Here is a 24,962-nt window from a genome sequence, read left to right as displayed (position 1 = left end):
AGCACACAGAAATTTGCATTGGCAATTATTGTCAGATACAAACTGAAGAACTTGTTTCCCCCCCCCCCCCCCCCCCCCCCACCTCAAAAGAGGGTAAGAATTAGTTCAAGGAGCTATGGTCTTTCTTTCGTAAAACTTTTAATATTTTTCTGCACTACCCTAGAGAGTAATCAGTTTCTTTTTCTGTCGTTCCCTCTGCAATATGGAAATAAACATTGTCAAACCGACTGAGCAGTCAAGACTTTACTGTAATGATTGAAGTGCTGAACAGAAACATTGCTAGCCTCTACCAAGACTCCATATCTTATGTAGTTCTTGTACAAGCACAAGTGGAAGGTGTCTAAAAAGTTGCCTACTTTTGACTCATTTCATGCCTCTAGATCGTGTGGTCCTGAGTTTGATTCTCGGCCAGGTTAGAGAGTTTCTTCGTGTGGGGACTGGGAGTTTGTGCTGTCCTAATCATCTCATCTACTTTACAAAGACATACAACTCACCCAAGTAGTGTCAAATAAAAACACTTGCACCAGGCAGTCAAACAACCACTGGTGGAGTCTCCTAATCAATAATGCCATATGAGCATTTCATTTCAAAAGGAAATTAGTGTACGTAATGCATCCTCAGAGCTTATGGTAAGAAGACAGGCAGCAGTGAACAGTCTTTCCATTTCAGGAAACCTCTTTTCACCACACTTGTGCCCAGCCATTACTGGGTCCTGATAACAATGTTGTATGTTCTAATGTAATGGGATAGATAAGAAAAATCTACTCACCAAGTTGTGGCAGAAGAACACACATATAAAGGTATTAAAGTTTGTAAGCTTTTGGAGCCAGTGGCTCCTTCTGGCAGAAGGACTGAAAGAAAGGGAACAGAGGTGAACAAAAAGGACTGGTAAGGTTTAGGAAAATGGGTAGTGTTCAGAAAAGTTGCGCAGAATCTTCAGTCAGGGGAGACTTACTGGATGGGAAGAGATTCTTTCTTTCTCATCCCGTCCAGTAAATCTCCCCTGACCTGGGGTTCTGGATGACTTTCCCGAACTCTACCCCTTTTCCTAAACCTCACCAGTCCTTTTCCTTCATCCCTCTTCCTTTCCCTTTGACCCTTCTGCCCAAAGGAGCCACCAACTCCTAAAGCTTGCAAGCGTTAATACCTTTATATGAGTGTTCTCCTGCCACTGCTTGATGAGTAGATTTTTTATCTATTTTATTAGATTATATTTTCAAAAATTGATATATATTCTATTTGCTTGCATGTCTAAAGAACTTTGCATCATTAACATATTAATTAAAATTGCAGACTTGTATATAAAAATGTAAATGGTGATTCTGCAATATCATTACAGGAAAAAGATTGGTATGTGTTCTTTGTTGTAAACCCTACATTGCTATACAAGGAAGGATGGCAGGACAATGAAATAAATGATTAAAACAAATATTATTCCAATTTACTTTCCAGTTCACTGGTCAGAATAATCAATACAGAAAAACAAGTCAATGCACCTTTCTTTTGCTGCTCAAAGAAAAAGTAACATTTTAGCACCAGTCTTCTAATGTTCCGTATTAACATTAAATTACCTTACAATGCTAAGGTAACCTGGAAAAACATCACTCTGATTTTCTCTTCTTTTTCTTTTTCTGGTGCACATCTATTACTGGAGAATGATCAGCATAACTTGTCTCTTGCTTCAAAAGACTGTTGTTGGGCGTGTGCTTGAAAAACTTACTGTGAGTCAAATTTTCTCCTGAAGATTCAGCTGAGTATCCTGTCTCTTCAAACTTCCTTCTTTCTTCTTTGTGTAGTTTTTTTCTATTGGCATCAAAATAATCAAAGTCAGCACCTGTAACATCAGACACACTCTTCTTTGTCTCTGTAGCGTCAAAACTCAGCTGCCCTAAATGTCTGTCAATATTCTCAATTTTCAGTTTCTTCTTTTCCTTGGTAGACATAAAATTTATATCTGAATTTGTTTTGATATTAGGACTGACCACTGATTCAGTGTCATTCTCTTTGATTTTCTTCTTTTTCTTCTTGACAGTATGCAACAAACCATCTGTAACAGGATCCAAAGTCATTTCTTCAGAATATATAGCTAATTCATCTGATTTGTTATTCACATTCTCTATATTTTGTCTTTGAAAGTCACTCTCATATTTATGATGTTTCTTCTTTTTTGGTGAAACAAGGTCTGAACTCTCTCCAACACTTTCACTTGGCTCAATAGTCCTTTTACTAGCGGAATACACGTCATATGAAGTATTGCTTGCATCCTCATATTTCCGTTTCTTCCTTTTTTGTGATAATATATTTTCTGCTTCATCTGAAGTTCCTCCTGCCACCATTCTATCACTTTCAAAGGAGTACTCCAAATGCTTGTGCTTTCTCTTCTTTGATGGGGTAGCATAGGCTAATTCAGGATGAAGATTTGTAATTACTGGTGAAACTGCTTCTCCTGGTTCATGTTTGACCTTCCTGTGTTTCTTTTGTTGTAGCTCTGACTGAATATAGTCATCAATGACAAATCCATTTATGTTTTGTTCACTTTTGATTCTGGGGCTATTACCTGAATGGAATGAGGGGTGTAAACTATGACTTTTGGTATCTGAATCTTGATTAAAAGCCACTGTTTCCTCATCCAAGTGCTTTCTTTTCTTCTTTTTCTTCTTGATATGGCTTGATGAATCATCAAGGCTATTAGCAAATTTGGGTCCATTTTCTGCTTCTGGCATTTCATTTTCATCCTCACAAAACGTAGATCCTAAATCAGACACATTTTGTTTTTTCTTCTTTTTCTTCTTCTTTCTTTTCTGTAGTTGTGAAGACAATTTTTGTGCCAATGAAAGGTCAGCACCAAATAATGGATGACGTTCTTTCAGCCCAGTTGGCAGGGATGTTAAATTATCTTCATTACATACGGGATGAACAATGTATGGAGCCATTTCCTGTAACATTTGAAGAAATATTTACTGCTATTTTCACAGAATGGTACATAATTAAACAGTACATTAAATTGCAATTCAAAATAAGTGACCTCTGTTCATTTTCTAACAGTAAATGAAAGATTTGTCAACATGTATTACAATGTCAATCAATAGTTCAAATGAAATAAAATAAAAATGTTAGTATTTATTTACTTTAGCAAAAATAACAGAAATAATGTCTCGCATAGAAATAGTAAACTACAATAAAAACCCTCATAATTAGAGGTTGGTCCCATCCTAATGCTAGCGAGGCACCATGGAAGAACAGTTCCCAAACCAAAACCAGTTTGTTTTGTAAAGTAATATTTCTCACTATTTTGGGAGTGTAAGAAATATATCAAACAACTGAGAAATGCGGGAAAAAATGTTGGTTTGCAATAAAGATGGCAGGGAATTCAAGACAGTGGAATAAATGAAGGGAAGCATACAGTGCCACAAAGTTAAAGCACTGACTGTTAATATTCAAATTCTGAGTGACACACTACTGGAACTAGTGAAATACAGAACTGCAGAACACAACTACTGTGTCACCATAATATAAGACTACATAAGAAACAGGAAAAATTATGCTGAACACATCGGAAACACTTCTCAGGAGTGCAGTTGTGTCAATTGCTGACTGCTCCATGCTCAAAACCACACAACAGGTAATACCTGCAACTGCTACTGCAGTTATTGTTTTTGGCACAACTGAATCAGGTGTAGGTCGAAAGCACTCAGTTTTTTAACATGACCCATTTGTAGCAAGTTATAATGTGTCTCTTTGTTGTATGCCACTGTCTTACGAAACTTTTTTTCTTAAAATGCCTTTTGATCTCATTATGTGTCTATAATCGCCATGAATGGCCCATACCTCCAAATGGAAGATTCAACTAGCATCACACAAGCACTTTCTTTGGCATCTCAGGAGTCTAATGTAAGAGCCCACTTGGCATGCCACTGGTGTGGAACGTGTATACCACACCAAATGAAGGGTTTGCCAGAGACATTTGTCTATACACTTGTTCCACAACTAAATTGTTGAGCCAGGTGCCATCATCATGTAACTTGCTGCTATCCTTGATGTGTTTTCTCCATCTGCTTTGGTTTTCAACGAGCTCTTCCTGTTTGAGTGCAAAGCAGGTCTTCCAGGTGGTCTCTTGGCACGTGCTACCTCACTATGTGGCATGCTTCTAAGACGACAGGAGTGGCCCATGTGATATGTGTCCTCACAGGCAACATACCTTGAGAGGGGTGTTGATAGCTTTGCAGCATTCAAGACCACCTCATTTGTCACATGCTCTCTCCATGTAATTCCCAGAATGTTTCATAAGCACAACAGATGAAAGGTGTTGAGTTTGCATTCCTGTTTGGCGTATGATGTCCAGACCTCACCACCGTATGTGGAGGTGCTCACAGTATGCATGCTTGATAGGCAAGAATTTTTGTGGTCACTGTAGAGTGTTTGTCATTCCAGATTCTTTGTGCAGAGCTTCCTGAAAGTGTTCTCCACTTTGCCAATTCTTGCGTTTATTTCATCATCTAGAGAAAGATATTCTATCACTAGTGAACCAAAGTAGCAGAATATATCGACTACAATCAACAAAAAGCCATCTCATCTTATGGCAGCCATACTGGTCTGTTGGGTTGGGTCATTTGGGGGAGGAGACCAGACGGCAAGATGATCGGTCTCATCGAATTAGGGAAGGAAGTCGGCCGTGCCCTTTCAAAGGAACCATTCCGCCATTTGCCTGGAGCGATTTAGCGAAAACACGGAAAACCTAAGTCAGGATGGCCGGAGGCAGGATTGAACCATCGTCCTCCCGTATGCAATCCCAGTGTGCCAACCACTGCGCCACCTTGCTCGGTCATATTGGTGTGCCCTTGCACCATAGTAACGATCTTCTTTACAGTCACAGACATGGACAAGAACTTGACCCCAAGCCTTTGATGGTTGTCTTGAGTATGTGCTATGAATGCTGCGTTGTCAGTGAATAAAAAATTACTTAAAAATAAGTCCTCACGATAGCACTTAATTTGAGTAACGAGACGATGTAAAGTTTCCCATTAGCCATGGTATGGAGATGGATGCCCATGTTTGTTTTGCCAAAAGCAACTTTGAGAAGTTATACCAAACAAGGTAGAGGGCAGTTCACAGCTTTGACAAATTCCTCTTTGCACAAGAAAAAGATCTGATGTGCTTCCTCCAAATATCACAGCACCCTCCATCATCACAATAAGCTCTGCTCGTTTTCAAGAGTTTTGAATGGCACCCTATCTTCACTAGTGAAGTACACAGTCCCTCCCTGCTGACTGTGTCAGATGCCTTGTTTAAGTTGATAGAAACAATAAACAATGGGGTCTTCTGCTAGTGGCATTTTTCCTGAATTTGTTGAAGTGTTCAGATCATATCAGTAGTAGATCACTGAGCTAAATCCACATTCAGACTTTGGGTACATTTGCTAGCCAAGCCTCCTCTAGTCTACCCAGCACCACACAAGCAAACACTTTTCCGGTGACACTCATCAGTGAAATTCTGTGGTAGCAACTGCAATAACTGTGATCACCTTTAACTTTGTGCAGACTGATGATGTTGACATCACGCATATCCTGCAGCACAGTTCACCCGCCCAACATTACAATAAGAGGTTGCAGAGCACTGGGAGGAGCAGAGTCAGTCTGACAAGTTTGTGTGTTTCTTTAGCAGGGCATTTCCCCATTTAAGCCACATAACAGGTCTCTGAAACTCCTCCTTAGTAGGCACAGCGGCCAGATCGAGGCAAGTTGATGAATGAGAAATTTCTCGTGTTGCTTTTAGGCTGATTTTGACCAGAGGAGAGTAGAGACTGGAAAAGCGTTCCAACCACTGCTTCAGCTGTCATTACAATCTATGATGACTGTTCCACCAATCTCCTTAAATGGTGCAGCCTTCTTAGGGATGGGCCAAATGCCCCTTTTGATACCCAAATACACACTGTTGATGTTTCCAGCATCGACACCCTCCTGTGTGTTGCACAAAATTTCTCCAGTTAATACAGTTATGGACTGTGTGTTGAGGAATTGCCTGACATTTAGAGTCAAGGTGTTTCAAGACATCAATATCCTCAAGGAACTAATCCTGTGATTTCGCTTTCAAAGTGCCACATGTAGCGTCGGATATAAAAGTAAGAAGTGACTTTAATTAGAGCCAGTCTTCAGCAATGGGTGCATTTGGGTCCCAAGTATCAACATCTTTCTGAACTCAATCACCAAATATTTAAGTAAAGTAGGGTATTATTAGGAAGACCTAAACCACGATAGCCAGGCAGGGATCTGAAACTTGTTTCTCCTAAAAGGGTATCCAGCGTCTTTTTAACTACTCGTATGACTGTCATAAACTATCTGAATGTCACTAAGATGAAGATCTTTCAGATTAGGACTGATTTTAAATCTGCAAAACACATCCTTTTACTTAGTAGGTTTTTTTTCTATTTTTTTTCTTGTTAACTGGCACATTACTATTTGTCTTATACCTTGTATCCATATTTTTTATGACCTTGAATTTCTCTGATATATTGTCTTCTTCATTTTGTGATACGCATGTGGGACAGAGTAATATGTTGCTCAACTCTTCTTATTTCAGCAGCAAACTGTTCTGTGATACAGAATGCCTCTGTTGTAGCATTTGTCATTGGAATTGGATGACTGTATATGTGACACCCTTACGCATACTAAACACATTCATACCAAAACACACTTTTCTTCATAAGATAACCTCAATCTCCTGCATCAAGAACATTGTATCGAATTCTATCAGTTTGGAAGTCCTCAATCCAGCAATAAAGCTGGTCTTATTTCATTCACTAGGGAGGTGCTAATCGGTGTTTGACTGCCATCTGGATACTTTTGATGAACTGGTGGATATTTGTAAGATCCACTTTTTCCTATAATGGAGATCATGAAACAGGAAATCATGAACCAAGTTTATTAATTGTACAACTCACTACTGTCAGCTATATAGATCTACAGTTATATGCACCTGGCCAATAACCATTTTCTGAAAAAGCAGAGCAAATTCTTTCACATAATCTATTTAAAAAATAATACAGGTATTCCATAATGTCAAGTCACCATTCCTCTGTTTAGAAGTTTTGGCTGATTTCCTTTTCTGCACCCACTTATCTCGGTGTTTGTAATGTTGTCATATGTTTGACAATTGCTAAGTTCTGGCGGTTTGGTCTGCTGAAACTTCCTGGTAAATTAAAACTGTGCATCAGACTGGGACTTGAACCTGATACCCTACCTTTTTTGCGATAATACTGTTACTGAAAGAGCTACCCAGGCACAAACCACAACCTTCACTTACAGCTTTGCTTGTCAGTACTTTCCTACAGTTTGGTCTGCTATGTTCTCTTACACATATGTATAAGGAGTTAATGAACTATACAGAGGGCAGCATAGGGTACAACGATACAGTCTACATATCAGCTGAAACCAGGTGGAGAAAGATCTCATAAGGGGAGGCCAAAGAAACAATGAAAAGAGACACTCATTGAAAATATACATACTGAAGACATAAATCTAAAAGACGAATTGGATCCAAACGTGACGGCTGTTGATCTACAAATTGAACCATGTGATCAAGGGATAATTATGGGAAGAGGAAAAGAAAGATATGTGTATTAACATTATAAGGACCAAAGACACCTTGGTAACACCAAGAATAATGAAGACAACAATTCACTGACAACGAAAAACTATGCAACTTTTCATTCTTGTTGTTCCACACTTCGTGGTATCATGCACAGAGTTCTCACCATTGAGCACAAAACACTGTACTTAATATCTAGCTCATTCTAGCAGCAGTTAGGTAAAAGTGTGTTGTTACTCTAGGTACACATTTCACTCGGTCAAATGATGGTGTCTACACACACACACACACACACACACACACACACACCAGCATTTTCCTGGGGATGCAGTCTGACTGTCATGAGAAGAGGAGTTGTGTAGGTTGAAGTGGATGAGAGTAACAAGGAGGGGACAGGAAAGGAGGAGGAGATTACTGTTTAACGTCCCGTCGACAACGAGGTCATTAGAGACGGAGCACAAGCTCAGATTAGGGAAGGATGGGGAAGGAAATTGGCCGTGCCCTTTCAAAGCAACCATCCCGACAATTGCCTGGAGTGATCTAGGGAAATCACATAAAACCTAAATCTGGATGGCCGGAAGCGGGATTGAACCATCATCCTCCCTAATGCGAGTCCAGTGGGGACAGGAAAGGAAGGGGTGAAAGGAAAGGAGAGTGATGGCTAGGGAGAGAGACATAGCAAAAGGACAAGGCAATTGCTTTCAGAGGGCATACATCAACTCTGCTGTAGCTTCTGCACAGCCTTTCATGTGGTCATCATTGCCAACCAGCTTTTTCCTGAAAGCATAAATGGGAAGTGTCCTTCCCACATATCTTTCAACTGGGCAATGCTCCTGACAATCTCTGCAAGCCTACCTGCCTCCACACCTGTTCCCATGCCTCCTACTCCCTTCCTTCCCCACCAACTCATCCATTTCACTTTAGCTTGATTCATTAATCTTCACCCATATTAATCTTTCTGCACTCTCCCTATTCCTCTGTTCCATCGTACCCCCCCCCCCCCACCCAAGCCTCCCTCCCTCCAACCAACTCAACCCAACTCGAAGGACTTTGTGCTGTGGTTTATGAGGTGGGTTGGTGTTTGATAACTCCAGCATTCACAGAGCACTGAAAGACTTGGGAAGCTCCACTTTAACACCAGAATGAATTCTATTTAACAATTTCCAGCTAGACTAGTATTCCTTGTCATGGGGGAGATGTTCATTTAGTAGCACCAAACCAGCAATTTGAGTGTTTCAGATTTTTGGTTGTATGGAGAAAACTTCTAGACTTCAGTCGGTGATGGGCTGGTTGATTTCCATAAATGACATGAGGTGAGTGATTTAAATCTCTCGTTCATGGATGCAACTTCTCTTCTCATTTCTGTTGGAGCAATTTCTCACAAACAATACACTTTATCACAAGGTTTTGGTCTCCAGCAAACAGTGATGAACTGACATGTTTCATTTAGGGAAGTGTCAACTTGTTAACACGACTGGATCTGTATGAAATGGGACAAGTATACTCTGTGGCAGAGCAGCACTGAGATGGGGCAGTAACTTTCAGCATTTCTGGTTCGTACCCCAACTAGTTTGGAATGGATGTTATTTCTAGTTGACACTTGGTTTGGTCTTTATGAAGATTTTTTGTAAGAAGGGATACAATCCATTGTTACACCTAAATACTTAGACGCTGTGATGTGGTTTAACTAAACATCCTCTCAAGCTACATGCACTTCCCTGGAAGCCTGCTTGTTCTTTAGAGGGAAGGCACATACCAGAGTTTTTGACAGGTTAGGGAACTGGTCAACTTTATTCCTTCCCTTTTTTGAAGGCACTGAGGTCACATGACCTCATTGCCTGTTTCACCACATGCACCATCAGGATTCTTCACTTAGATCCCAGTTTCTCAGAACTCCACAGGTAGGAATTAGCGCTACAACATGTCCTTGGTTCTCGCTACACACCTGGCCTTAATTTATGTTAATTTCTTCCATCTCAGCATCTTCACAGTAACTAGTCTTTTCTTCTCTTTTCATTTTAGTATACTACATCTTCCATTGTCTTACCTGTTTTTCACCCCCCCCCCCCCAAAAATCACTATTACATACAATGGACTTAGCTTTTCACTCTTATTAACTCATGCATGTTGGTTAAGCAGTAATCTCTGTCTTGCAGATCACCCTGTCTTCCACCTTCAAGTTCTCAGGTTTTAAAATCTTGTCCGATGCAGTCCACAACAATCAATCTTTCCTTCTCATCCCAAGTGGTAAGTCTTCCCTGCCCAGCAGTTCTGGGTGACTTTCCCCTAACTCTAGTCCTTTTCCTAGACCTCTCCAGTCCGTTTCGTTCACCCCTCTTTCTTCCCCTTCCAACCTTCTGCCTGAAGAAGCAGCCACTGGGTCCGAAAGCTTGCCTAATTACAACCTTCTTTTATGTGTGGTACATTTTTTATCCATCCACTTAAATTATTTTGTCAAAAATTGATTGTTTTCATTGTTATATCTCTGTATACCGCCACACACCTGTTTGGGCAAGAGCATTATCCTATGTAATGCTATCCTACAACATTTTATTTTTCATTTATCTAGTCGATCCACAAGACTTGTGTAGTATATGCTACTTATCATCTTACACTTCCCAAGATAATCCACATGATTAATCCATTTCAGCATCAAAAACATTCACCACAACCTTCCCTCTTGATGAATCAACATTCTGTTTTTGATACACGACCACCACCTCCTCGCCCCGTTCCGATTGCTGTTTCGTTTATGAGATGAAGTGCTGGACCCATATCTCATCCACAAAATCACTCCATTCCTTTTCTACAGTGAACCAATCATTGTTGATAAATTCATTTTCACACATACCTTTGATGCCTATTATTTTACACTTCTTAAACTGCTAATAGCCAAATATCATTTGGTGCACTTTCTCGGTATCTTCGTCTACGGATGAAGTTTGGAGACATTCTATAAGTGGATAATCTTTGAGAGAAGTGTGGTCACATCTAAATTCAAGCAATTATTTCTTAACTGTTGAGACTCACTGGAGAAACTTATTAAGTGATTACATATTTTCAACAACTTTGACAAGTTTCTGTTGCTAGTAAACTGTACAAAATAAAGAATTTGCTAATGGCACAATATTATTTTTCCAACTGGACAAAACAAGAAACATGGCTACTTTAACATGTATATAATGGCAACAGATCCACCTGATAATTGACTATGCTATGTCTGTTGTTGTTGTTGTTGTTGCTGTTGTGGTCTTCAGTCCTGAGACTGGTTTGATGCAGCTCTCCATGCTACTCTATCCTGTGCAAGCTTCTTCATCTCCCAGTACTTACTGCAACCTACATCCTTCTGAATATGCTTAGTGTATTCATCTCTTGGTCTCCCTATATGATTTTTGCCCTCCACGCTGCCCTCCAATGCTGAATTTGTGATCCCTTGATGTCTCAGAACATGTCCTACCAACGGATCCCTTCTCCTTTTCAAGTTGTGTCACAAACTCCTCTTCTCCCCAATTCTATTCCATACCTCCTCATTAGTTATGTGATCTACCCATCTAATCTTCAGCATTCTTCTGTAGCACCACATTTCAAAAGCTTCTATTCTCTTCTTGTCCAAACTATTTATCGTCCATGTTTCACTTCCATACATGGCTACACTCCATACAAATACTTTCAGAAACGACTTCCTGACACTTAAATCTATACTCTATGTTAATAAATTTCTCTTCTTCAGAAACGCTTTCCTTGTCTTTGCCAGTCTACATTTTATATCCTCTCTACTCCGACCATCATCGGTTATTTTGCTCCCCAAATACCAAAACTCATTTACTACTTTAAGTGTCTCATTTCCTAATCTAATTCCCTCAGCATCACCCGACTTAATTCGACTACATCCCATTATCCTCGTTTTGCTTTTATTGATGTTCATCTTCTATCGTCCTTTCAAGACACTGTCCATTCCGTTCAACAGCTCTTCCAAGTCCTTTGCTGTCTCTGACAGAATTACAATGTCATCAGCGAACCTCAAAGTTTTTATTTCTTCTCCATGGATCTTAATACCTACCCCGAATTTTTCTTTTGTTTCCTTTACTGCTTGCTCAATATACAGATTGAATAACATCGAGGTGAGGCTACAACCCTGTCTCACTCCCTTCCCAACCACTGCTTCCCTTTCATGTCCCTCGACTCTTATAACTGCCATCTGGTTTCTGTGCAAATTGTAAATAGCCTTTCGCTCCCTGTATTTTACCCCTGCCACCTTCAGAATTTGAAAGAGAATATTCCAGTCAACATTGTCAAAAGCTTTCTCTAAGTCTACAAATGCTAGAAACGTGGGTTTGCCTTTCCTTAATCTTTCTTCTGAGATAAGTCATAGGGTCAGTATTGCCTCACGTGTTCCAACATTTTTACGGAATCCAAACTGATCTTCCCCAAGGTCAGCTTCTACCAGTTTCTCCATTCATGAGTAAAGAATTCACGTTAGTATTTTGCAGCTGTGACTTATTAAACTGATAGTTCGGTAATTTTCACATCTGTCAACACCTGCTTTCTTTGGGATTGCAATTATTATATACTTCTTGAAGTCTGAGGGTATTTCGCCTGTGTCATACATCTTGCTCACCAGATGGTAGAGTTTTGTCAGGACTGGCTCTCCCAAGGCCGTCAGTAGTTCCAATGGAATGTTGTCTACTCCCGGGACCTTGTTTTGACTCAGGTGTTTCAGTGCTCTGTCAAACTTTTCACGCACTATCGTATCTCCCGTTTTATCTTCATCTACATCCTATTCCATTTCCATAATATTGTCCTCAAGCACATCACCCTTGTATAGACCCTCTATATACTCCCTCCACCTTTCTGCTTTTCCTTCTTTGCTTAGAACTGGGTTTCCATCTGAGCTCTTGATATTCATACAAGTGGCTCTCTTTTCTCCAAAGGTATCTCTAATTTTCCTGTAGGCAGTATCTATCTTCCCCCTAGTGATATATGCCTCTAAATCCTTACATTTGTCCTCTAGCCATCCCTGCTTAGCCATTTTGCACTTCCTTTCGATCTTATTTTCGAGACGTTTGTATTCCTTTTTGCCTGCTTCATTTACTGCATTTTTATATTTTCTCCTTTCGTCAATTAAATGCAATATTTCTTCTGTCACCCAAGGATTTCTACTAGCTTTCGTCTTTTTACCTACTTGATCCTCTGCTGCCTTCACTACTTCATCCCTCAGAGCTACCCATTCTTCTTCTGCTGTATTTCTTTCCCCCATTCCTGTCAATTGTTCCCTTATGCTCTCCCTGAAACTCTGTACAACCTCTGGTTTAGTCAGTTTATCCAGGTCCCATCTCCTTAAATTGCTACCTTTTCGCAGTTTCTTCAGTTTTAATCTACAGTTCATAACCAATGGATTGTGGTCAGAGTCCGCATCTGCCCCTGGAAATGTCATACAATTTAATACCTGGTTCCTAAATCTCTGTCTTACCATTATATAATCTATCTGATACATTCTAGTATACCCAGGATTCTTCCATGTATACAACCTTCTTTTATGGTTCTTGAACCAAGTGTTAGCTATGATTAAGTTATGCTCTGTGCAAAATTCCACCAGACGGCTTCCTCTTTCATTTCCCTCCCCCAATCCGTATTCACCCACTATGTTTCCTTTTCTCCCTTTTCCTACTCTCGAATTCCAGTCACCCATGACTATTAAATTTTCGTCTCCCTTCACTACCTGAATAATTGCTTTTATCTCATCATACATTTCATCAATTTCTTCATCATCTGCAGAGCTAGTTGGCATATAAACTTGTACTACTGTAGTCGGCATGGGCTTTGTGTCTATCTCAGCCACAATAATGTGTTCACTATGCTGTTTGTAGTAGATTACCCGCACTCCTATTTTTTTATTCATTATTAAACCTACTCCTGCATTATCCCTATTTGATTTTGTATTTAAAACGCTGTATTCACCTGACCAAAAGTCTTGTTCCTCCTGCCACCGAACTTCACTAATTCCCACTATATCTAACTTTAACCTATCCATTTCCCTTCTTAAATTTTCTAACCTACCTGCCCGATTAAGGGATCTGACATTCCACGCTCCGATCCGTAGAACGCCAGTTTTCTTTCTCATGATAACGACGTCCTCTTGAGTAGTCCCCGCCCGGAGATCCGAATAGGGGACTATTTTACCTCCGGAATATTTTACCCAAGGGGACGCCACCAGCATTTAGAAAGAAAAGTTCAGTGTGGCACCTAGAAACATTAAGTTTACTGTGGAGCATAATACTGACACCAATTTGAAATAACTTGATTTGAACATTTAAAGGCAGGGCAATAAGCAAGCATTTGCATTTTACTGGAAACTGACAACAACTGATGCTGTGATTCCTGATGAATCATGTCATCCACAGGCTTATAAAATATAACCTGCAACATGACATTAGTAAAAAGATAAATAACTTGCATCCTGTGATGCAAAGTATATTGGACAGACGGGAAGAACATTTCTGATCAGATACCAGAAAATAAAGATGCAGTCAGAATGAGTAACTATGAGAAATCAACTGTAGTGTAACATGTATGTGACACAGGCCATACCCTTGGGGAAACAGAAGGTGACTTGGAAACTTCACAAAGAAAAGAAAGGGAGGAAACTCGAATTGCTGGAAGAATCACCATTTATTAAAAAAAGCATGTCAGTTTTCTGAATGTGCAAGGTAATGACACTGGAATGAGATTTATTAAAGCCTTTGCAGAATTATTTTCAGGCAGGTACATAGTTACAAGTTTTCAATGCCTCTCAGACGAAAAAGGTAGAGGTTGATGACCGCAGACTTAAGATAAGAGGAAAATGTGGGCAACCATCAGAACAGCATTACGGTTGAGCCAACAGTTACACTTACGCAAAAATACCGCAGACATGTCAGTTCACGACAACCAGCCCCCGACTTTTACAGAAGTATCAACTTTGCACTCCTGGAACACTCAGCAGATCAGCAGGATGTGGCCTGGTGCAGTGTGCGGTTTGAGATGGGACAGCCACTGACAGCACTTGTCAGTTTTAATCTAAAACAAGGACCCATAGTGCAGTACGTTTCTGTTCCATTTTATTTTATCAGTGCTACAACTGTTTTGTAGGATTTTTGGCCTTTTACTTCATGAGTTTTACAAGCTGATTATGGAAGCACTGTCTCTCAAATAACGTTGCTGAGCTGTGTGTAGGACAAAATATGGTTTAATGCTGCCAATTATTACATTGAAAACATAACAACTGTTTGCAGTTTTCTGTATTTATTTTAAATATGGTTTTTTGGATCTGCCACAAAGTCAACAGTGTGTAAGTCTCACAATATTTCACTGAGACTACATGAACTTTCCAGCAGTCACCAGCACAACTAACCTAAGACATTGAGTAGTTGTCTCAGTGCAGTACTGTATGGTTTACACAATGTCAGCTTGCAACAAATCCAAGAGCCACATGTTCAACAAATCTACTGGGAAAGATTTAACTGACAGATAAGTTACTGCCAGTGTCTTTGAATTAATTGGCTGATCAGATGCACAGCACAAAATGCATGATAACTTCTCATAAACATAGAATAACTGCAAATAACAAAGGTATTTGGTCTAGGGAGGTAAGAAAGAAGAATTTGAACCACTTCATTATTAATTCTGTTACTCGAACTTAAATTGTATGCTTAAATTTTGCGTGTTTGAGAACTACTTCAAATGAAGGTCTTGTGTTGGGCAGGCAAACCCAGACGCAAACGGAACTGTCTTGGAGGCGAAACATAGTTCAAATGTTCAGCAAAAAATCATTACAGAAGAAAACTTATTTGTTGTCCGAGACTGAAAGAAGAGGATATCATATGTCCCCACCCGCAAGTACTCATGGTTAAGATGATACATCAGAATTTTCAGAAAATAAATGCTCAGCATTTTAAAGCTTGCTGGGTTTACTTTCAGAAAAAATGATCTTAAAAAGCTAAAAAATGAGGTTTTAACCTGAAGATAATGGACAGTCACATTTTCTGAACCCTCCCACTAAGCCCATAAAATATGAAGGAAGCTAGGGGTGTGGCTAAAAGTTTGGTGTGCACTTAGATCAAAGAGAGTACATATATTAAGTCACTAAAATCACTATGGAATATGCAACATATTGGAAAACTGGTGGACACTTCTCTCTGGTTTACAAAACAATTCTGGGGAAGCATAAAAAAACAAGCACTTTCAGAATTTTGTTCACCATAAGAACAAGCCTATTTACATTATGGGAAAGTGGCGATGTCTTGAGAAGTGGGCCATGCTAAATCAACATAGTTCTATATCACTCTACATCCAATTTCTACATCAATACAACTTATCTCTCTTCTCAAAGATGGATTAATCAACATCCCACAAAAATAAGATGATGTACTAAAAAAAAAAAAGGTTGTAGAAATAATTCAAAAGCCAAGATCGCTTAACTACTGGTCACTGGATAACCGGTTCCAACACACTGGAGGTGCATCATTGGATATGAATGTAGCTTAACTTTTATAAACCATTTGTATATAACGATACATGAAGCAGACCAGCTGATACAAAATCATTGTCACAAAAAATAAAAAACAACTTCTCTCATGGTCATTCTTTTCCATAAGATATGTAAAACCGAAATCACAAGATAAAACTATTTGGTACATGACTGCTGCTCGACTAACAATAGTCGGCATCACACTGTATTGTTATACCTAAATGGCTAATAAATGTTAAGCTACATTCAGATCCGTTGATGGCACCTTTAGTGTGTTGAAACCGGTTATCCAGTAAACAGTATTTAAGCGATCTTGGCTTTTGAATTATTCCTACAACAGTGTGATCGCCCCACTACGTACTATGTATTCACTGCAAAAAAGAGTCACTTGTGGATATCATTTTGAGACCTCAGAAAAGGCTGGTCTGCCTTTGAGCCATTCCTGAACAGTATTGCCAATGAGATATACTTGGAACCTTAACTAAACGGCATTGTATGTCCAAGCCATGGAATCTCCCCAAATGGCTTAACCATCCCTCTCTGCATGCCACACTTCCTCTCACAATGAACTTCAGATTTTCATTCTGACAGTCTCTGACCCTAACTTACTTGATACTACAGAAACAAACCTCCATGATACAGTTATCTCTGGATGACATCTGCTCCTTCAGCAAGATACTGTTACTGTGCAATCCCAACTACCAAAACCATATATCCCAAATTGAAACTCTCACTCTTCAACATCTGGAAGAGTGCTGCAGATATCACTTCCAAACATTATAAGACTTATTGGCAATCTATTCCCACCTTGGAGCAGCATTACTCATCAACACCTATTCCACCCTCCCTCTTCCCCTCAGTGAATCCCCTAGTCAAACCCTCACAGCACCCAGACACAGTCTACCTCTTCTTTTCTGCCAAAGCCCTAAAATTTCCAACACTTCACAAAATGCAGACCCTAAACAAACCTACAATGGTGTTTTCAACCTATCCACCAAAAAGCTTCAATCTTACATAAGTTTTAGTGTTATTCAAAGGCATCACCTTCAGCCACACTCACAAATTCACTTGTGCTGGACTCAGACCTAATCTCCTCCTTCCCGTATCCTCCATAGTGGAAACATGTTTTGCTATCAGTTCTTCCAACAAAAACCAACCTAATCCTGGCACTGAACCTTGCCTCTTCCAATTCATACCAGTACCCAACCTTGACCCTCCCCCTCTCCTACATCCACCTCCTTCCCCAGCTGTTCCCAAGAATATAAACCTCTCAACGCAAAAAGAAACAGCCATCCACAACCTCAAGACAGAACTTGATTTAATCATCCTCCCAGCAGACAAATGTTCCACCACTGTCACGATGAATGACAGCCATTACCTGACAGAAGGCATTTGCCAAGTATCTGACTACTCCACCTGCAAACAATGTCACAGTGATCCCTTACCAAAAGTCCAACATAACCTTTAATCCCTACTCAAATCTGTAGGGCCATCTCCAAATATTTCTGGCAAATCTATTTCCCTACCCACTCAAATGACCTTCCCCATAGTCACCTACTTGCTTCCCAAAATCCAAAAACCTAATAATCCTGGACACCCCATTGTAGCTGGTTACTGTGCTTGCAATGAAAGAATCTCCACTCTTGTCAACCAACACTTCAAAACAAATGTGTGTAGCCAGCTTCTAATATTAAAGAACCAAAACATTTCCTTCACTGGCTCTCCACCCTCTTCATCCCATTACCACTAGATCCCTATTAATAACTGCTGATGTTACCTCACTACACACAAACATCCCCCATGCCCATGGTCCTTCTGCTATCAAAAACAACCTCTCCCACTGTCCTTCTGGTCCCAAATATATCACCTCATTCCTCATACATCTATTATATCATCACACAAACAACTTCTCTTCTGAGGGTAAATACACAGCCACTGTGGCATGTCCATAGGCACCCGCATAGCACCCTCCTAAGGTCGTCTAGAGGAAGACTTCCTTATAATATCTCAAAACCACACAAACCTTTCCTGCTTCAAGTTCATAGGTGATATCTTCATGATCTGGACCTGAGGCCCAGACACACTATCCTCATTCCTCCACAGTCCTAACAGCTTCTCACTCATATGCTTCATCTGGTCCTCCTCAGCCCCAAGTGACACATTCCTGCACACTGACTTTCACCTTTCTGGTGGCTCCATCCATACCTCTTTCCAAATCAAGCCCACTAACCACCAACAGTATATAGATTTTGACAATTGTCATCTCTCCCACACCAAAAAATTACTCCCATACTCTGACTTTCTATGGCAGTGCACCTGCAGGTATGAGAATTCCCCTGCACAGTATGCTGAAGGTCTCACTAAGGCCTTCACAGACTGACAGTATTCCTCAAACCTAGTCCACAGGCAAATTTTCTGCATCATGTCCTCACACACTCTCAATCCTTGCGCTACCTTCAAGAAATAGCTGAAAAGGAGCACCGCCATCAGCCAGTACAATCCTGTACTGGAACATCTGAAACCACATCCTTTGACAGAGCTTCAACTATCTACCATCACGCTTGTAAACACGGAATGTGCTACCCACAATCCTTCCCAACCTCCCAAAGTATTATTCTGCATCCACTCAAATATTGGTAATAATCTGGCCTGTCCCTATGCCACAGCCACTCCCAGCTCCTAGAGATCTCAGAGAGAAGAGAAGACAGATGACAGAGGGTAGGGGGGGGGGGAGTGGAAAGAACAGAGAGAGGTGGAAGGAGGAGATGAACAAAGAGCGGTGGGAGAAAGAGATGGAGAGAGACAGGGGCATGAGGAGATTGACAGAGAGACAGAAGAGAAGGTGATGGATAGAGATAGAGAGATAGACAGAGAGAGAGAGAGAGAGAGAGAGAGAGAGAGAGAGAGAGAGAGAGAGAGGGGGGGGGGGGGAGATTAGGATGTACATCCAATTTCCATACATATTTAGGTAGGCCTACCTGTAAAGCACAGTGGATTCACTAGTTAATCACAAATAACACTATGGATCAAATGGATTGACAGCAAGACATAAGAATCCCAAAATCTCTAAAAACATTTCTGCATATTCAGTTATAAGCTTTACATAATATTGTTACTGCACATTTCTCTAAAGTAAATACTTGGACAAAGAGGAATAGGCCTATTTGAAATGAGTCATCAACTTTGGTCTGTGCTGCAGGAAACATGAGGCACACACCATAAGCAACATAGTGACCATAAAGTGTTATCAGTGCCAATTTTTTCAAACATTCTAAGCTACAGATCAGTCAGCCACCACAAACTGGGTACTTATTTATTTATTTATTTCCATGTCAAGTTCCATAGGACCAAATTGAGGAGCAAATCTCCAAGGTCATGGAACGTGTCAGTACATGAAATTACAACATAAAAGTAATAACAGATAAAAATAAATGTTCATGAACCTGAAAGAAAATCAGTCCATAAGTTTAAGCAAACGCTATCAGCAATACAATGAGAATCAGCTTAATTCTTCAAGGAACTCCTCGACAGAATAGGAGTGACCCATGAGGAAACTCTTCAGTTTTGATTTGAAAGCGCGTGGATTACTGCTAAGATTTTTGAATTCAAGTGGCAGCTTATTGAAAATGGATGCAGCAGTATACTGCACACCTTTTTGCACAAGAGTTAAGGAAGTCCGATCCAAATGGAGGTTTGATTTCTGCCGAGTATTAACCGAGTGAAAGCTGCTTATTGTTGGAAATAAACTAATATTGGTAACAAGAAACGACAATAAGGAATATACATATTGAGAGGCCAATGTCAAAATACCCAGGCTCGTGAACAGAGATCGACAAGAGGTTCGTAAACTCACACCACTTATTGCCCGAACCACCCGTTTATGAGCCAAAAATATCCTTCTAGAATGGGAAGAGTTACCCCAAAACATAATACCATACGACATAAGTGAATGAAAATAAGCAAAGTAGACTAATTTACATGTCAAAGTATCACTCACTTTCAATACCGTTCGAATAGTGAAAATGGCAGTATTAAGTCTTTGAACAAGATCCTGAATGTGGGCTTTCCACGACAGCTTACTACCTATCTGAACACCTAGGAATTTTAACTGTTCAGTTTCACTAATCATATGCCCATTCTGTGAGATTAAAACGCCAGGTTTTGTTGAATTGTGTTATAAACTGTAAAAACTGAGTCTTACTGTGATTTAACGCTAGTTTATTTTCTACAAGCCATGAACTGAGGTCATGTACTGCACTACTTGAAACCGAGTCAATGTTGCACACAACATCCTTTACTACCAAGCTAGTGTCATCAGCAAACAGAAATATTTTAGAGTTACCCATAATACTAGAGGGCATATCATTTATATAAATAAGGAACAGGAGCGGCCCCAACACTATGTACCTACATGTATAATTTGATGTTGATACCTAAATGAGAATATTTTTTGATCTTAAGATGGCAGTAGCTGAAACAATCAATTGTGAAGTGTAAAAGCGTGTGTGATCAAGCTGGACCTGTAAAATAAAGTGCCACAATACCCCCATTGGTTTCGCCAACTCACAACCAAGCTGCCAGCTTCTAACCATAATAGTTTCACAACATGTAAGCTGGAAGCAATTTTTACTCAGTTTCCTACACATTATTATCACAGTCCATAGAAAACATTTTAATTGTGTACTGTTACTAATTGCCATGTACTGCCTCGGATCTTTGCAATCAAGTTACCTAACTTTAATGATTCTAATGCTAAACCAACAACACTGCCTGCATTTTGAGCAAAAGAATAACATACGAAAAAATGCAAATGGATTATTGTTAAAAAACAGTTAACTATTCCACTGTGACTTTATATGCCATATTATAATTATCAACACACACAATTATCACTATAATAATATTCTGGGATAGTAACATCAATAAGTGCTATTTTTATTCATACAGTACCTTCTCTTTAAAAATGATGTGTCCCGCTGGCGTTAGACTTGTAAGTTTCAATGGACTTTTAGGCAGCAGGAGATTCATTGGCTTTGTATTAGCAGTCAGTAACACACTGCCTTCAAACTGTTCTGCACAAGAAATTCCATTAAAATTCAATGTTTTTCCTTTCAATGTCGGTTCTGACATTTCATTAGGGCACTGCACAATCCATACATCTTCATTATCACCAATATCTAACGGCAATGGCTGTACAGTGTCTAAGAGAACACCTTCTATCAATGGGACATGCTTGTCTCCTTTTGTAGTTTGCTGTGTTGTTACTGACTCTGATTTAACCCTCAACCTGGTTTTCAAAGGTGAAGAATCAACTTCACTGTCGTCTGACAATACGTGTGAACGTCTCTCCTTCTTAACTAGTAGACTTTTTGTAAATGGTTTCAGCTCCTTTTTGTCACTGTCATCACTAGATTCGCTTCCAGATTCCGCAGAAGCACTGTTTTCTGAAGTTTCATGGTTACTTGAGTTATTAGTTTCATGGTGTTTTAATTGGTCCCCGTTTACATTCAATGGATTATTTCCTTTTGACCTTATTGCACCTTTCACTACAGGTCTGTTGTCAAATTCTAGATCAAACTGTGTACTGTCAGAATCGTCACTAACATCATTTCTAACTCGCCCTTGTGATATGTTGGTGGATATTGGATCGTTTCTTTTCTGGTTCTCTTTTTGTTCTCGTTCATCTTTCAGTACGGGCCTGTTCTTACTTTCAGAGTCAAACTGTGTATTGTCAGAATCATCACTAGAATCGTCTTCAGTTTCTGAAATCCTCTCTTCAACTGTATTAGTTTTCTTGGACACAGCAGGTTCTATGTCTTCCATATCTACCCATCCGAAGCTGCTGTCATCACTGCTCCAACACGCATCAGATAAATTTCTGGGCATCACTTAACATTACTTCTTGAACAAATAACAAAATACGGCTTCTTCACGAAAACAGCGGTTCACACATTTCAGCTAGGATATCCTAACATGCAAATACAGAAATTATAGATGAATTTGGCCTACTATTTTTTATGAAACCTTGTGTTTACACCTATGTAATTCGTAAAACTAACCGTACACTTATTTTCGTTTCTAACCACAATAAACGAACAAAAACACAAGATACTCTTGCACTGTTTTGGCGCTCGGTTCCACTCCATAACTGTAACAACACGTGAAATTGTTTTCAATATTCTGCCTAGAATTGATCGATATTTACGATCGATATAACGCTGTGGTATCGTTCTATGTAGTCGATATTTCATTTGCTTTCTACAAATGCACAAAAAACATTTTATTTTATTTTATTCATTGCGAGTTCCGTTGATCTCAATAAGCATTATAAATAAATACTATCACAATATTTACAGTACAGAAGAGCGCAATATGGGCGCTCCATGATACAAATCGTAGCAACCATCATCTTCAACTTCTGTAGTCCTGTCTTCCTCAGTTGCGTGTAATATTACGGTATATTGATAATTTTTACTTTATGGACCATCTGACACTTATAAGAAGAGGAACAACACCAAAACTGGAACAGGAGCGTAGTAGATAGAAAATCGTCAACGCAACCTTACAGGTTTAAAAGCACTCACCAGAACTGTTTATAATCTATTGGCACATTGAAAGAATGTAAACTAAATAGCAAAAATATGACCATATTCCAGGCCACTGAAGGTGCCTTGTAGAAAATAAAGGCGAAACGCGCATGGCACGAAAATTGCCTCTCATTCAGTTGTAGTCAGACGGTCCATAAACTAAAAATTATAAATATACCGTAAAGTTAGCAACTAATGTTACATCAACACAGGGACAGGTATAATAATTTTTATGCATATGTTGTGAGTCATTCATATTCGAGAGAGTCTACATTTATAGCTGCATTAAATAGCTCATTCGTCAATACAGTAAAAACCTACAAGAATATTTGCTCATTTGTACTAAAAAATCATTAATTGATTAAAATTAATTTTGTATTACGTACTCCTTCAATTTACTCTTGAATTTTGGTGTTTTATATGGAATGAGTCGTACTATCGCAACATTTACATTACAATACAGCACAATATTGTTCATTCATGACAAAAATCGTAGCAACTAATACTACATCGTAATATACGAGCAGAAAAAATATTTATACATACTTTGTGAGTCATTCATATTAGGAATAGTTTATATTTATGCTTACACGAATGGCTCTCTGGTTTATACAGTAAAAAGCTACATAAATACTTGCTCATATGAACTAAAAAGTCATTAATTGAACAGAATGAATTTTGTATCTGCTACTCCTTCAATTTTCTCTTGAATTTTGGTGTTTCAAGAGCAAGACTTCTGATATTTCTAGGTGGGGTATTGCAAATTTTGTTGCCTGAATAGTTTACTCCTTTTTGTACAGTAGTAAAATTTGACTATTTACTATGTAAGTCCTCTTTTGACATTATATTGTAGCTATGATATTCACTACTGGTTTTGAAGAAAGGGCTGTTTTTATCGATGGAACATGCAAGGGAGAATATATACTGAGATGTGATTGTAAAAACTTGGTGTTCCCGGAACAGATTCCTGCACAAGTGTCGTGGATGCACACCTCTTGCAAAGCGTATCGCTCTCTTCTGAGTGATGAAACTTTTTTTACCTCTGTAGATGATTCTGTAAGACAAAAGTGCTTGTCTCTGAACAATATGCATCTCTCTTCTACATAACATGACACATTAATAACAGAGAACTGTTCTGGCATTTTTCAATGTTTTAATACATTTCAAGAGGGTATACAGCCCTCCCTTGTTAGAGCATATCTTGCAAATGACCCACCCCTTTGGATAACCAGCAGAGGGAGCCATCCCTCAACATAATAATTAGATTTTGGTGTGAAAAAAAGAGTAACATTACGCTATTGACATTTGCTGTGATCCTGAGGAGACCTTTACCAGTGAATCGATGGGGCTTAGGTCTAGAGAACTGGCAGGCCACTCCATTCGCCTGATATCTTCTGTTTCGAGGCACTCCTCCACGATGGCAGCTCGGTGGGGTCGTGCGTTATCATCCATCAGGAGGAAGGAGGGACCCACTGCACACCTGAAAAGGCAGACGTACTGGTGCAAATTGACGTTCTGATACACCTGACCTGTTACAGTTCTTCTGTCAAAGACACACAGGGGTGTATGTGCACCAATCATAATCCCATCCCACACCGTCAAACCATGACGTCCATACAGGTCCCTTTCAAGGACATTAAGGGGTTGGTATCTGGTTCCTGGTTCACGCCGGATGAAAACCCGGCGAGAATCACTTTTCAGATTACACCTAGACTCGTCCGTGAACATAACCTGGGACCACTGTTCCAATGACTATGTACTGTCCTCTTGACACTAGGCTTTACGGGCTCTTCTGTGACCAGGGATCAGTGGAATTCACCTTACAGGTCTCCAGGCGAATAAACCATGTCTGTTCAGTCGTATGTAGACTGTGTGTCTGGAGACAACTGTTCCAGTAGCTGCAGTAAGGTCCTGAGCAAGGCTACCTGCAGTTTTCCGTGGCCATCTACGGGCAATGAAGGTGAGATATCGATAACGTTTGCTGTTTGCTGTAATCGTTGTCATATTCTTGAGATCACACTTTGCAGCACACAGAGGGCCCATCATACGACCTGCTGTGTTTGACCAGCCTCCAGTCGCCCTAGTATTCTACCCCTCATTATGTCATCAATATGTGTTCTTTGAGCCATTTTAAACACATAGTCACCATTAGCACATCTGAAAACGTCTGCACCATACTCTGATATGGACTAACACACCTCTGCGTATGTGGACTGCTGCCAGTGCCACGACCGTAGGTCAAATGCACCACATGGTCATACTCCGAGGTGAATTAGAGCCACAAA

General features: G+C 39.7%; 1 protein-coding gene across 2 annotated transcripts; it reads right to left on the bottom strand.

The window, feature by feature from the left end:
• Positions 1-1,419: 1,419 nt before the first annotated feature.
• Positions 1,420-22,260, bottom strand: LOC124776317. 2 transcript variants are annotated; one of them, XM_047251253.1, is made up of 3 exons: positions 22,150-22,202; positions 21,041-22,058; positions 1,420-2,936 (listed from the first exon to the last, which is right to left on the bottom strand). In XM_047251253.1, exons 2-3 carry the CDS (start codon positions 21,974-21,976, stop codon positions 1,602-1,604), a joined length of 2,271 nt encoding a protein of 756 aa, XP_047107209.1. In that variant the 5' UTR covers positions 21,977-22,058; positions 22,150-22,202; the 3' UTR covers positions 1,420-1,601. The 2 variants fall into 2 exon arrangements, with proteins under 2 accessions (XP_047107209.1, XP_047107208.1); XM_047251252.1 differs by having other exon boundaries at positions 21,041-22,260.
• Positions 22,261-24,962: the final 2,702 nt, after the last annotated feature.

Source organism: Schistocerca piceifrons, chromosome 2 (genome assembly GCF_021461385.2).
Source record: "Schistocerca piceifrons isolate TAMUIC-IGC-003096 chromosome 2, iqSchPice1.1, whole genome shotgun sequence".
NCBI lineage: Eukaryota > Metazoa > Arthropoda > Insecta > Orthoptera > Acrididae > Schistocerca > Schistocerca piceifrons.
This window is presented reverse-complemented; position numbering and strand designations above follow the sequence as displayed.